Source organism: Protopterus annectens, chromosome 14.part0, assembly GCF_019279795.1.
Source record: "Protopterus annectens isolate FY-2018-M chromosome 14.part0, PAN1.0, whole genome shotgun sequence".
In the NCBI taxonomy this organism is placed as follows: Eukaryota; Metazoa; Chordata; order Ceratodontiformes; family Protopteridae; genus Protopterus; species Protopterus annectens.
Window position 1 is genome coordinate 513,633,943 of NC_056748.1, and position 16,528 is coordinate 513,650,470.

The window sequence follows — 16,528 nt, forward strand, 5'->3', positions numbered from 1 at the left end:
CTTTTTCCCACCAAGAGATCAACTCAATGAGCTCATTAGCATGTGGAGTTACCCAGAAGGTAGATGGGTGGGTACCAAAAGCCTGCAGGTACACTAACTCCTCAGTCAAAGGATTACTGGACTTCTAATCACCTCTCAGTTTTAAGATTTCTAGGATGCCTCCATAGGAGACATCATCAGGAGGTGATCTTGGGGATACTTCACCCTCATTGAAGTCTGTGCCTCCTGTGACAGATTCTTCCAGGGAATCCAAGTGCTTCCTCGTGCACCTCTTTTTAGGGATCTCCTCAGTGGGATGATCTGGGGAAATATCAGAAGAGAGTATTCCCTTTTGGGATTCCTGAGGTTTTGGTACCCGCTGTTCTTGTGGAGGCAATGGCTGAGACTCAATGTAGGCATGACAGGGATGTGTGTTCCGAATAGGAAGGGGCCGACTGACTTGACTGCTATATATATAGCCTCAAAAGCTGATCCACCAAGAGACGGGAGGGACCTTGGATCCGAAAGAGTAGATCTGAGAACTGAGGTCACCTCCCGAAGAGATCCCTCTCAAAGCAGAAGCTGGAGCCAAGCTGACCCATGCTGAAGCTCTAAGGTGCAGAGAGGGCTCTGAAAACATAGGAGTCAACACTAGCCCCTCAGAACTAACAGGACAGATACGGCTCCAAGAGGTCTCCAGGTCTGACTGGACCAAAGAGCTCAGAGCAACAATCGATTCCGAAGAGAAAGATATCTTAGGTTCCGGTGCAGACTGCACCTGGTACCTCGGTACTGATGTCTCTAAGCCTTCAAGTCAAGTTAGAAGAGGAAATAAAGGGGGAGTAGCTGAATAATGGAATCCTTGACCTGTTGGGGTAGAAACGGAGGTAAATCCTGTCATACCTTGCGCCCAAAAGATTTTTCTCACCAGTCTCTCCACATTGTCTTCAGTTATATTTTTAGAGGAACAGGTTGACATCACAAAAGGCAATTTAGGTCTCTCCAAGAATGGTGAAGTCTTTCTGGAAAGGGATCAATGGAGGGTGAATAACTTGTGTTTGGAAGAAGTTGTTTTGTCGAATCCTGTAACTGTGGTATCGGATCAGAGGATCTCGGCACTTAAGTCTGTCCATGACCTGTAGTCTTTGGAACCAAAGCATTAGTCAAGTTCCAGTAGTAAACTTATGGAAATTCTTGGTTCCAATAAAACGGTCAGAGCCGATGTTTGTGACTTTTTCCTGTGGGTTCCAATGGGGAAGATAGAACCAATATTTTAGTCTTTTTTTGAAGTTGGAGTCAATGGAGATGTTGGCACTGCCAAATTTTTTCTTCTTCTTCTCAGAATATTTGGAAGATAAAGAAGACAGACCAGAAAAATCAGACTTACTTCTTGAATATTCTTTAGAAGAACTGGCTCCAGATAGTGCCTTGCTGAAAGAAGACAGAAGCAGGCCTTTTGAAATCAATTTATTTTTCCACTTAACTAAAGCTCTATGGCTACAGCAATGACAAACAGAACAATCCTCCTGAAGATGGAGGTGGCCCAAACAGTAAAAAGATAAAGAGTGCATGCCCACAAAGAGTATTTTATGGCCACATTTCTGAAAACATTTAAATCCAGCCCGTGCCTTCTTCTTTTCTACCACATCTCTACACACACACACACACACACACACACACACACACACACACACACACACACACACACACACACACACACACAGAGAAAAACTAAAGAACTAAGGAAAATAAGTTGTTTTTTTTTTAAGGAGAGAAAATATAGAAATAGAACTATATCAACAATGATAATAAAAACACAAAGTGTAGGAGGAAAATACCAGCAATGATATTCAAAATGCACCAAAGTTTAGGGAAAGGGAAATAAAGATGTACAAAAAAAAGACAAAAATAAGGGATTTTATGAATTACAGAGAAAATATAGAAGAATTGAAAGTTAGAGTTGAATATATACAAGGAACCACTTATCTGCTCAAGAACAACTGCCAAGTCTGACACGAAAAGCGGCATATGAGATCAGAGGTAACTGGGATAGGTGCACTGTGGGTAAGAGATAAGCTCGAGAGGTTTTATTTACCAAGAGCTGTGGCAGTGGCCGAGTCGGTCCAGAGGATCGGAACTGAACCTAAAAGTTGTGGATAAAATGAAAATTGATAACGTCAGATCCAGAAATAAAAAACAAAAAGCGAAAAAACAGGAGTTGGGAGCCAATTATCTCCACACTGATTTGTTCCATCACACCTAAGTGCTTTCGTCCAGGTAAATTGGACTTCATCAGAATACCATACCAAAAAAGTTAAAATATAGAATACCTCCAAGAATCATACGATCCCATTAAACAATTAAATTGCCCTATCATTTAAAGATACCTAGCAAAAAATATATAAATATAACAACACACTATACAAACATTATAAAATCAGAACATGCAAATGAAAAAATTGCTGCTACAACATTTCATCCTAGCCTATCAAATTGCAAAAGCTGCATTTAGTCTAAGAAAACTACTAATCAAAGCCATTTTGTTTAAACCCAGAAAAAACATTGCATTTGACCTGAGTTGCCATTTTAACTCCTTTAACTCTAAAAAAATCATTGGAAGGACCACCCCATTGACCCAAGCTGACTTGGTCAATGACAGAATTTAAATACATGTTTACTACTGTTAGTGATATGTGGCCTTGTAGCACTGTGCCAACTATGTTCTTGTTTTTATACTGGTAAAACTAAACAGACACGGAGAACCAGAATTTACCAACACTGTTATGACATTCAAAAGCAAGATGAAAGGAATGCCCTATATAAACATATCACTAACAGTACACGTGCATTTAAATTCTATGTCAGTGACCACATCAACATGGGTCAACGGGGTGGTCCTTCCAATAATTTTTAAGAGTTAAAGGAGTTAAAATTCGCAACTGAGGTTAAATGCAACTGCATTTTTCCAGGTTTGAATGAAATGACTTTGATTAGTAGTGTTCTTAGACTAAAAGCAGCTTTTGCAATTTGACAGCCTAGAATACGAAGAAGGTTTTTACTGAAAGCTCTTATCTGTTCTTTTAATAAAGTCTTTGTTGTATGTCCCTCTACGTGGTGTCCACACTGGTTTTACTGTTTGGTTCTTGCTTTTGGCTTTTACAGTGTTGGACTCTGGTGCTTCGCTGCGGTTTTTTACCTTGGATTTTTAGTCTCTTGTTGTTTCCACTCACAAACATGGCAGAGGGACAAGTCTATAGAGTTGGATTATTGTCCTACTGTGAATGAGAATAGGGCTGTTTCCAACAAGTTGATGAGAACACCTACGAATCCGTTTTTGAATCTAAATTTAGAGAATGTTAATACTAATGGTGCTGCTTCATCCACGGTGAGTTCTGACTTTTTAGAACTTGAACATGAACATGAATTTTTAAAGTTCAAATGTTTACAATGGCAGCGCCTTCATTTGGAGGCATGCCTTCACTATCATATTATACCTCGAAGATTGAGAATTTTACGTATGCCAACTTATGGCCATGTGTATCCTACCCAAATGACTAAATAGCAAGAGTTAAATATCGAGTTGAGCTTTAAATATGTTCACTTACTCCGTGATTTCTTTGCACTGACAGAAAAGGACTTAATTAATAAAACTGAGAAAAAGCAGCAGACTATTGAGACTGTTTTTGGCTCTTCTGACGCCTGTCAGCGGAGACTAGAGGAGCTTAACTGCAACATCTCTTCTTATGAGTCCAAATTGGGACAAATTAAGATAAAAAAGCTAATAAGAGATTTCCATGATTTTAAAAATGGAAATAGTTTTGTTTGGCCTAAACAGTAACACACAGATAAAGTGACCATCAGTGCTGAGGGACTATGGAGCCGGAAATATGTTAATTTTTTCATTTCCATATTCTGATTTTATAATGTTTGTATGGTGTGTTGTTACAGTTATATATTTTTTACTATGTAACTTTAAATAATAGGGAAGTTTAATGGGATCATGTGATTCTTGGAGGTATTATATACTGTTTTTACTTTTTTGGTATGGTATTCTGATGAAGTCCATTTTACCTGGATGAAAGTACACAAGTTTGCCCTTTTTACAGAGGTATGACGATCTTAGAGTTGGTAAATACAAGTTCAGAGGTGTGGTATGACCTGCCCTCCTACAAAAAAGAAGTTTAAAGGAGAGGAGTGATGTTCGCGATTCACTGTTCTCCTGCAGTTTCTTTCCTTTTTTTTTTTTTTTTTTTTTTACAGTTTGTTTGTACTTGGCATTTGGACTGCCGACATTTCAAAAGAAGTCATGATCACCAGGTTGGATTTTGATGAAAAAGTTGCCAACCAGCTGTGATTTGACTACTACTGAGTCAGCAAAATGTATGGAACCTAAGAAAAAGCTACTGAACAGTCAATAATGTCTTTCTAAAAACAAATGGAATATTGTATTTACAGCATAACTCCTTTGATCACTAATCATAGATGCATATAAAATGTCATACCTAATACAGCACACACCAAGGGCCGTGAAGGGATGTTCTTATCTCCTGCTTTCTTTCGATGTCGCATAGGCTGAAAACAAAGGAAACAGTAGTAAAAATAAAGCAAAACATGTATATATTTTTAATTCATCTGTGCCGTAATTTCATTCATTAATATGCTTAGAGCAAACACACATTAGCTGATTCTTGCTGAACTCGCAGAATGAAGAAAGCCAAGTCAGGACAATTCTGCCCATGTCCACTGTCAATTAAAAAGCTTCAGTGAACTAAAGGTGGCTCTGTGAAGACTTACCCAGCACAAACACACACATTTTCAGTGCAGTCTCTCACTTTTTCTGACTTGATCAAGAGTATGGGACGTGAATAAAATGCATCACTGTATAATCACTATAACCATAAAAAATATAAAAATCTCAATCTAAAATGTCAGAAGTAAAAGCATGCAAGTTCATTAACAATTCCATCTCCAAAATCTACAGGCACAAAATGCATTTTTTCTCTAAGCTTTTACTGCAAATTATAAACATATTCAAACTTCTGCATTTAAAAAGTCTCAGGTTGTTGCCTAAACATGACTGTCAAATCACCAAATGCAGTAAGTATAAAATAAACATTGCTAAACTGGTATTAATATCCAGACATATTCCTGCTGTTATGAAGAACCCAGACCTAATAAGGCATACTTTTAAAACATTATTAATATTAACTTCAGATACTGTCATAATAAGAAAACTTAAATTAATATACAATGTCTGCAGTAAACAAAACCTATAACTTTAATTACTGGCATTATTTATTAAATGCAATTCATCACGTTTTTAACAAAAGTCAATAGTTTTAGGGGGATTATGAGTGGCAGAGCTAAAATTTGAATCAAAATGAAGGATGTGAATCAAGTTCCACAACACTCTGCTGGGCAATACCAGTGTAAACACTGCAATGAAAATTTTCAAAATAAAGGTGAAGCCCATTAAAGTCAAAAGGTAGTGATCCACCTGCATGTTGGAAACAGAAGTGCAGGCACCACTTAGTGGTATGCCTAAATGCCTTCTGTACTGTAGAATGAGGAAGTTGGTGGGAGTGGATGTTCACACACATACTCAGTAGGTGTTTTACAGAGGATTTTATATTTCATCGCCTGGGACAACTAAGCATAAAAGCTTCAGTGTGTGTGTTGGGCCAGTGCTTCTCCTCCTGGCATGCAGGATGTGAGAAATGCCTGTTTGACAGGCTTTTAATATGTCATGTATTGGTCTACTTCAAAACAACAAATTCCTACTTACCTGTATCCAAAATGATCGAGACGATATCACTGAACATGTAAAACACAAACAACATATTACCGCAGTTTTTACAGGGAAAACAAACAGTTGGCCAACATAAAACAAAAAACAAAACACATCATGTCAGACCCACCTAGGAGTGGGGGGCTATGTCTCACCACCCCAGCCCCAACTAAAGATACCAACTCTGGGATTGCACTACAGTGGGGGAAAAGGGCAAATTTCCCAATGTTGGTCAACTCCTCATTTTCCATGTAAAAAACATTGGTAATATGTTATGTCAGTGTTTTGCAACTTCAGTGATGTCATCTCGCTCATTTCGGATATGGGTAAGTAGGGATTCGATCATTTCAAGTAGACCCCATATATACATTCTCATCTCACATTCAGGTAGCAATGTGGTACTGCTCAGCTTCAGGATCTTACAGCTTCACCTGCAGGTCAGAAATGGAGCTGAAACAAGCTAAATATCTGCAGTAACACTGCTGACCAACTTCAGGCGAGTCTGGCAGATACACGTCAGGTTTGGCACTTGACTGACAACATGATGAAACGAGAGATTCATTAACATACAATGTTAGTGAATATCGCTACCTGATCAACATGTACTTTGTACTGTACACAGTTATAACACTGGCATAGCAATGAGTACTGTAGGCTGCACTCTGATCTTAGTATGAACCAAGCTGAATTCAGAATCAGAACAGCACTGCAAGATTATAGAAGCTCTCTGCTACTTTACACCACTTATTTTAGCATCCAGCCCACAGAGGAAAGGAGTGATCTGGTCAAAGACAACTTATAATCAGTGAAGTACAGTGACTTCAGTAAGAAGTTGTGGAGTCCCTCCTCGGGGCCAGTGATCAAGGAGTCTCAATTCTCACCACAGACATCGGTGAGGGACGTTCGCTTGGAACAAAAGATGCACACAGTACTACCAGATGCAGCTCTCTACACCAAGCACAATTTCCCTTAACAGCACAAAGGGAGCACACTCCAGACCTTGGGCTAGACTTCATCTCCAGGCCCCAAGTAAGTCTCCATCTTTTTCAATGCTCTGTATCCCTGTTCCAAGTAGCTGACACACACACACAAACACACACACACCTGGGAAATCTACAGATCTGAAACACTTACAGGAGTAAAAGAATAGTCGAAAATACACAAAAAAGCTGGAAGATAAACTGTTTATAAAACACGGCAAAGCTTTCAGGTCAAAGAACCCTTCTTCAGTGCATACATTTAAAAGTTAAAATCACAATGAATATATAGTATGGGTCTATGTCACATGACTTGCAGCCAAAAGTCATATGATCATTACATTCAAATATTATAAAAAAACTTTTAAAATACATATCATTTTAATTTACTCTGCTGTAAAAATTTTAACACAGGTTTCAATGTAACAACGTCATTAATTCCTGGAGTCTTATCTGCCTGTAGTCTAGTTATCCACTCATACTCCTTTAATTCTAGTTTATTATTCATGTCCCCACCTCTCTCTGTTTTTTCAACTATATGTATAACTCGAAACATAAATTTGTGTTGTGCCCCTTGTTCTACTATATGCTTATATAGGGAGTTTGTACTTACTGCCCTGTTAATCTCGGACTTGTGTTCAATTATTCGGTTCTTTAATTTTCTTATAGTTTTACCTATATAGAATGAAGAACACATGGAGCACGTGGCCATATATACAACTGCAGTGGTATTACAAGTGGCTTTAATATTAAAATGGTAATATCTCTTTGTTACAGGATGTTTGAACATGTGGCTAGTTCCTTCATAAATGTCTCCACAGCATGTACAGTTATAACATTTAAACGTCCCTAATTTAGTTGTATTCTTGGGTATACATCTATTAAATTCTTTATAACATAGCCTCTGTTTGATTGTTCTCATATTTCTAAAACAGAAATATGGTTTCGCATCCAATATTTTTCTTATTTCATCACATGCCATTAATATAAGCCAGTTCTTCTCTATTATTCTTTGTATTAAGTATGTATTAGAATTAAAGGAAGTAACAAACCTCACCTTATTGTCATGTTCTCTCACTTCATTATTTACATTACCTCCTGTAAATATAGGTTTTAATACAGTGGGTCTCTGGGCTATAATTTTCCTTTTCTGTTCTAAAACTAATCTGTTATTATAACCACTAGAAATTAATTCCTGTATTGTACTATCCATTTGTATTTTAAACATTATTTCATTAGTGTTTAACTTACTAACTCTACTTAGTTGAGATCCTATTATACTCTTAAATATATGAGGCGCATGCATGCTAGCAGAATTCAGGTACCGTCCTGAGTGTACTTCTTTATAATGTATACTTGTTTCAAAAGAATTTGATGTTTTTTCTAACATAACATCCAGGAATACTATTTTGTCTTTGGCACACTGCATCTTAAAATTTTAAGAAATTCGTACTTTTATTCAAATATTCTAGGAAAGAACTCAATTGTTCTTCTGTGCCTTTCCATAATAAAAAAACAATCGTCAACAAATCTTTGATAAAATGTTATATTAGTCACAAAATTATTATCCTTATTCAACATAAACTTTTGTTCCCATACATATAATACCAGGTTCGCGTAGGTGTTTGCTATGGAAGTACCCATAGCTACACCCGATGTTTGTAAATACAATTGCTGGTTAAATATGAATACATTATTAGTTAACACCAGTTCTAGCAACGCACAGATCGTTTCTATCTTGCGTGCTATATATGGCGTGTGTTCTACTAAAAATTCCCGTATGGAATCAATGCCAAAACCATTTGGTATTACTGTAAAAAGAGAAGTAATATCTAGTGTTACTAGTATTACTTCTTCATTTGTCATTTTGTGTGTTTCAGCTGTTTGTTGCCACTGTCTTAACTTCATCAGAAAATCAGTTGTGTCCCTTAGTACTGTGCTACAAATTTTCATATATGGATAAAGCTGTTGCTGAAGATAAATGGATATGGGTTCGGTGACCCAACCTGCACCTGAGACTATAGGTCTCATAGGTGGATCCATTATAGATTTATGTATTTTCGGAACCCCATACAACATAGGTGTAATGGGGCATGGTACTGTCAAAAAATTAAATAAGTCTAGGTCTATGTCTTCTTGTAATTGTAAATCATAAATAGCCATATTGATGGTACTAATACTTTTTCTAATGTCTTCTTGATTAATAATTCTGAAAGCTGTTGTATCATTTAATAAATTTTCCATTGAGTTTAGGTAATTATCTTTATTCATTATAACCGTCACATTACCCTTGTCCGCTGATTTAATTACAAGGTCGCCATGTTTAATCAATGTTTGCATGGCTTCATGTTCTTCCTTAGTTAAGTTAAAGTCCCTATTCGCTACTGTGTCATTGCTTTTGGAAATGCCACTATATACCTGTCTAATTTCTTGCTCACATAAATTTTGAAATGCCAACAGTACTGGTACATTACTAGGTATAAAAGTGCTTCTTTTTTTACATCCTGAATCAGCAACACTCTTATTGCCAAATAACATTTTTAAAGTTATTGTTCTAATAAATAGTTTAAGGTCCGTTATTACATTCACTACATCATCCATCGTCGTTGGTATGAAGTTTAAACCCTTTTGCAGCAACGAGTAATGCGCTTCTGTTAAAGTAAAATTAGATAAATTCAAAGTACCTTGTCTTATTGACGGACATGCTTGCTGTGTCCTAAAGGGCTGTTGCTTTTCCTTTTGATGGGTGTTCGTGCGCTCGTAGAAGCTGTTCTGTTCCTTAAAAAAGTTTGTTCAGGTATCACCTCTGCTTGTGTTAACTGGAAACGCCTAAGTGTTGTTTGTTGTAATTTTCCTCGTGGTTGTTGGCCCTTCTCTTTGGTAACTCCAGCATACGTTTCTGCCTTAGACGTATTCATATCAACGTGTGATGCGTCTGTGGGTGTCGCCGTCATTGGATCTTCCGATTGGTCTATCGTAACGGTTGCCTCAGCATTCATCGGAGCAGATGATATTTGTTCAAAGGTGTCCAGCGTATCCAACAAATTACTTTTATTATTATATTGATAGTTAGATACCCCTTTGGTTTTATCTGTAATCTTCGGCCATGAGAAGATATGGCCTAGGGCAAAATCATTTACGTCACGCAATAATTTCTTCTTTTTGGACTCCTCCAGTTTCTTGTCGAAGGAGTTAATTCTATTAAGCAGCTGGTCATAATTAATACTGTTACTTGCAAAACTTTTAGATTCATGCAATTGTTTATCTAAATTATGGATCTCGGTTTTAAGATCCATTTCTATTGGCAGAAAGTGATCGTTCATTAAAACCATATAGTCTAGACTTAGTTGTAGGTTCAATTGCTGCCACCGTTTGAGTAAATCAGGGAATACGTTCCCATATGAAGGCATCTTGGTTATACGTAGACCTCTGGGTACTATTCCTTTCTCAAGGTAGGCGCAAAAACTAAATCGTTGCCACTGTAGTTTTTTAAAAGAAGTTAACTTCTTCTCCAGGAGTTGCAGCTTATTTGTAAATTCAATAGAAAATGCTGTATTACTTGAGTTACCTCCCCCGTGATTATCACTGTCCGTGAGTACAAGGTTCAGTAACGGACTTGTCCCAGTTGCAACTAGGCTTTCCACTGAGCAATTTGAATTTGTTGGCTCCATTTCCAACGAAAATATTGGCTGCTGTAGACCTCAAGTATATCTCCAGTAACAAAACGGAAACACTTACAGGAGTAAAAGAATAGTCGAAAATACACAAAAAAGCTGGAAGATAAACTCCAGACCTTGGGCTAGACTTCATCTCCAGGCCCCAAGTAAGTCTCCATCTTTTTCAATGCTCTGTATCCCTGTTCCAAGTAGCTGACACACACACACAAACACACACACACCTGGGAAATCTACAGATCTACCAGCTATGCCCCTCTCTGCCAAGACTATAAGGTAGATCCATTGCTACCAGTATGCTACTTTAAGGCTCTTAGAAAGACAACCAATTATACTGAGTGAAATTAATATTAATACAAATTATTAAACAGTGTTTGACCAATGCAACAAGGCTTTCAGGAGTGGCCACAGTGTCACAAAATAAATACAAGTACTCTCAAAGCTTAAAATATTCTCCAAAAGACCAGCCGCAATGAAAAGTTTAAATATATTTAACAATAAACAACAAAAAATATTAAATATCTATTTACAATAAACACCACAGCTTCAGCCAAAGGAAATATTAAAAATATGATGGAAAGATTTACACAAACACAGAAAAACAATACTTAACTAATCTCACAATCTTTTCCTGACTGATCTAAAGAATTAATCCCCCCTAGTTCATTTACTAGAGCAAGACAAGATGATGTAAGTGAGTGGTACTTCTGTGTCAGGCTTCAAAAACATACTGCCCTGAGACTTCTGTCTCATCTAGTATTAAAACATCATTTCAGTGCTGGATAACAGAATAATATCACATACATCTGGTCACATGACTTCTAGTTCCCACACTACCCCCTTTACTAGAAACTGAGACAGAATCTTGCACATATGCGTTACCATACACACGCAGAGCTTTGCTAAGATCCATTATAGCATCTGGAAGCTAAAAAAAAACATTTCAAAAATTTCTACCCTTCCAGGGTAACTATTAGTTCACCCCTAAGGACAATACAGTGTGATTCTTAGTCCTGGTTTTCACAGACATTTTGTCTCTGGCTGCCATCAAAACTGCAAGATACCATCTTTATGGCCTAAACCAAGTAATTTAGCTTCAGACTATTTTTCAAAGCTAGATGGACGGCAATTAACCTCTTCTCTTTTAATATCCTCTGTTACAATATATTCATTTTAACAGTTACAATACAGTCTGACATACAGGTGTAAGTAGCTTTACAAATACATTTTTCAACACAAGCATCTGTACAAACCAGTTTGATATACAAATGACATCATCTTATTCTTTACAAACTCTAGCTAACTATGCTAGCATATGTTACACATCCACTGCCTTACTTCTCTTGGCATAGCTGGCAATACCTCTTATCATCAAAGCAATACCTCACATCATCAAAGAAATACATATCAAATATCATTCAATAAAAAAAACGTGTATATTGCATACAAAATATTTCTACTACAGACATAGGGAAACTGTGTATTTAATTAAGATTAAGCTCTTTTGTCTTTTTACACACTTCAACAAACTAATTACCATAAGAAAAAGTAAAGACATTAAATCCTTAAAAGCAGACACAACTAAAAGCAACCACAATAGGGTTAGTGATTCAATGCCATTTTGTCAATATACATTTAAAATTAATTGGATCATTTAACCTAGTATAACTACATATATTCAACAAAAATCTGCCATCTGAACTCTTCTACATCCAAATATGTTTCTGCATCTCCTCCCCTCACACTCAATCTACTGCATCAATGACAAAAAAAACTGAAATATTTTACATTTGTCACACACTTTTTACGTCTGTATAATGAATTATTTTCATAACATTTTCCCACTTTTTATACATACAAAACTTTTAGCATCCTTGTGGTTCTTCCTATATAAAATGTATCACGCAGTGAACTTTGTGTGTGTTCTGTTTGTTACACTACAGAAAAAAGAATGACTAGCCATACTGTACCAGCAATAACCGCAACTATCTCACTTAAAAGTGCCTTTTCTAGTCCCAGTTTTATCTAAAACTAACCATTCAAACTCACACTTTTTATTAACAAATTCTGCCTTATCATGTGCACCTTTATACTATCAGGAAATTGTCTTTAAAAATGTTCCAATTATTTAAAATGGCTTGCAAAAGAACATCCCACACTCCCTGCACTTTGGTATTCTGTGTGAAGGCTCCCCACAATAAGCCCAAGACACCTGTCATTAAGAGTCCAATTGGATTTTTCCTGAGAAAACTGAACACATATTCAAAATGCTTTATCTAGTTCACTATTCCAGTTGCTGCCTTATGCAGAGATGATTTGGAATAACTAATTCTAGAGATTGGGAATGTCAGGTCCAATATGTACTCTAGCTTGACATATCATCAGGATAATGGATGCCATGCCCCTAGTGTCCTAAAGCACTCTTTTGCTGTATTTATTCTGACCTGCAAGCTAAAGGAAATATGTCTGATAGCATTGCCTGAGGGGTAGGAGGCCTTTCTACAAGCCTGAAATAAATCACCCTTTCTGGGTGTAATCATCATTATTTACGCATGTTCAATGTGAACCCCAGTTTGTGGAAGAGATGCATGGTTACGTCCAGGGCATTCTTCATCTTCTCCAGTAACAGTGTCTGAATGAGACAGCTTTTCAAGTACGGGAAGATATATATCTTTGTTTCTGCAGAATGCAAACACAGCAGCCAAGCAGTCTGTATACAGTTGCTATACCAAAGGACGAGGTAGAAAACTGACAGCCCCCTTGTGACGAATGTGAGAAGGCACCTGCAGTGTTGGTGGATAGTGATATACAAGCAAGCATTTTTTTAAACCCAGGGTGACCAAAAGGAAATTAGTGTGAATCACTCTTTTGCTGGCTTACTCTTCCTTTGCTTGTGATACAAGGGAACTGGTTTGGACGGGTAACTCCTATCATACAGTGGCATGGAGGGATGCAAAGTTATTACAATACCCTCCATTATTTCACTGCTTGTCTCCATTTTTGTGCATTCCAAATGCTGGGTTCCCAAAGAGCAGGCCCTTGCTAAGATTTGTACTGAGGCACTGACTCAGACATCCTTTAGCAGGAGCTGTAGCCTCAGCCAGATATACACCTAATCACAGATCCCATGGCTGCTGCACTACATGCATCATATCTGCATTTAAAGAAAAATTTACCACCTGGCTAGCAGTCTGTGTAAGCTCTAACAGTTCTGCCCCAAAGTTAGCCTTGGATACTTCCCCAGTTTTTTCTACCTGCTAGTCATCTGAATCTTGGTCATATGTACCTGACAGTTGATAGCTCAGAAGGCCAGGGTGGCACATGTGTATACTCATCCCAAACCTGTCCAGAGTCCTACTCTCTTTGTCACTGAAAAATGTATTAAAAGCAGGAAAAAGGAAGCAATATGGACCCGATGCTAAATCCTCCATTGCATTCCTACACAGGAATCTATTTCGAGATTTTCACCCTATATAATATCTTGGGTTTCACAGGCACACAAACTCCGAGTTTGGATCCTATTAGACTGCCAAAAAGCATCCTGCAGAGTTGTTAGTACTGGATGGTTTAAAGGGAGAGGTCATCTAGGCCAGTTATGTCAAAATACCCCTTTTGTACCTTAGATGTTTCCCTATGTTCCCGTATGAAGAAGTGTTTCATCCTAGTCAGGATTTTTCCGAAGGAGATTTCCTCTGAAGGGGAAATCTGATGAGAAGGTGTGCTTAATATCCATATCAAAGCCAAGACACAAAGACATCTGAGAAGAATAGTCTTGACTAAAACTATTTAAAAAATTCCATAATCTAAAACTTTAACTAAATGAAGCATAAGAATGGAAATTCTTGTAATTCTTTTAATTACTTGATAAAATTGGAATTTTTTTACATCACTGTTTTATTTATATTTAAAAAGATTGTTTTTTTCTGTTTTGTTACTCCCTACATTATCTTTGATCAAGGTGCTAGGACTATATCAGTTTGATAATAGTTTTAATCCAGGATGTTAAATTGTTTTTTTCTATTGCAGTTTTACTATAGTAGTATTGCATGGTGACAAGCCTGGATTCATTGGATAACTTTCCAGAGCTGTTTAGTAGTACAAGAATTACTATTCAGAGAATGGTGGATGATGTTTATTCGACCTAACAGCAGCAGCAAGAAGATATTTTTGGGAGATGCTACATCAGTTGTTGCTTCAAATGCTGTGGAATAGTTGTTTTCAGATCATAACAGGAGGCATATGGGACAGTTTTATACCTTTGCACCAAATCTAAGCACTGTTTCCTATGGTGAAACAAAAGCAATAAACGAAGAATTAGAAAAGCTACTTCTGCAAGAGAGCAGTACTTATCTGGATTTACTTACTTTAAAACTAAAGAATTAAACATAACTACTTGATGTGTGATGTTTCCAGGCATATAAAGCATCATCATCATAGCCTTTTATTAAAAGAGGCCAGACAGAGGAATATTAAAAAAATGTGGAGAGTGGCAGTATATGAATGTCCATTAAAATGGACATATGGATTGATTAAAAGGGGCATTATAATGTGAGAGCGATTGGCTAGTGAAGAGAAGAATCAAGTAAAACACTTTAAAGAACTTAAAAGAAGAAACAAAAACTTCCATAGGACCCCAGGAACTAGCAAAAGAATAAAGCTTTTCTTTTGCAATGTTCAAATCCTTGTAATATAAACAGCAGAGGAAATAAAAATTCCTCACTTCAAGACTGCTAGTTCAGGAAGTTTGACACAAGATTTTTCCTTTGGTGAGCCAAAGAGTTCACTGAAGTTCAGTACAGTGACAAAGATCAGCAACTCATTCAAATAAAGGACATAATGACGGGCATTAGAAAACAAAGACATTACTGGTCAACAAATACTGCAATTTAATACTAAATACAACAGAAAAAGATGACATTAACAGAATACTTTTTAAAAATACTGCCGACTTTTTCATCTACCCCTTTGAATCAGATGTTGCTTCTTATGTGAAAGAATTTTCTTCAATGACCTAGCTATGTTTTGTGTGAATTTGTGTTAACTCTGTTATCATATGGCTTGAAATTTGTACCAACAGTACTACTAAAAGTTTACTAAAATGAAAGTTGACTGTCTTAGATTATATACAAAGTTTTAAAGATTGTTTTGCCAAAAATCACAAAGCATCTCTTGAAATTTCAATAAACCACTCAATGGAAAAATAAAGAAAAAACACTGACCAGGGAAAAATAAAAAATACACTGCACACGATAGTATTAAATTATTTAATACAAAGAATCTAGCGCCTCAGCAAACATAGCCTTCTACAAGTTAATACACAATAAAAAGATACTGCTACATAGATCATACATATTCAACATAATTAAACAATTAACCTATTGAGACTTGGCAATTATTAAAAAACTCTGATAAACACAAAAAAGGAACTGTAGCAAGCAAACAGCACACAAATGAAAATACCATATCCTTTAATACAATAAAGCGCTTTTCGTTTGACACAGTATACAAACTTCTTCAGATGAATGAACTGTCTTACCCAAAGGGTTTAAATACTAAAACAGTTAATCACTCAATTAACCAATAAGACAATAAAAGCAGCAATGATGCACTTTTAAAGAAAAAACAATTCTAGAATGATAGTTTATCTAGCTCAGTGCCAAGCCTGTTTGGCCTTTTATATTGGAAAAACGGAGAGGCATCTTCGTGAGCGCCTCTATGAACATATTTATGCTATAAGAAAAAATAAATCTGAAAATAGGTTCATAGATTAGTACTAGGCTAACTGCCCTTGTGAGCACTTTTAAGCTTAGCCAATTATCCCCTGTGAGATTCAAACCCTGTACCTTGTGTTTATAAGGCAAACACCTTAACCATTAGGCCACCCTCCCAACTGTTTTGGCTAAGCATATTTCATTTTATCCTGACCATAGTTTAAAATTTTTGGTGATTGACCACGTTTGTCAGGATTCTCGAGGTGGTCCTGTAGCCTTAAAGTTGGAAGAGCTTGAATTAGGCTGGCAGATTAGGTTAAATGCATACACTGTGCCTGGTTTGAATGAAGGCTGCTCTTTTAGCAACATTTTGAAGCTTAAGAGTTTAACAAGATGACA

General features: G+C 36.7%; 1 protein-coding gene across 1 annotated transcript in view; it reads right to left on the reverse strand.

Annotated features, from left to right (window-relative positions):
- The window catches only part of ARMH3 (armadillo like helical domain containing 3), a 2,648,735-nt gene that overhangs the window by 738,006 nt on the left and 1,894,201 nt on the right, over positions 1 to 16,528 (reverse strand). The window contains exon 16 of the mRNA XM_044055591.1: positions 4,482 to 4,551. Coding sequence (XP_043911526.1) covers positions 4,482 to 4,551 — 70 coding nt within the window. The remainder of the gene's footprint in view (positions 1 to 4,481; positions 4,552 to 16,528) is intronic.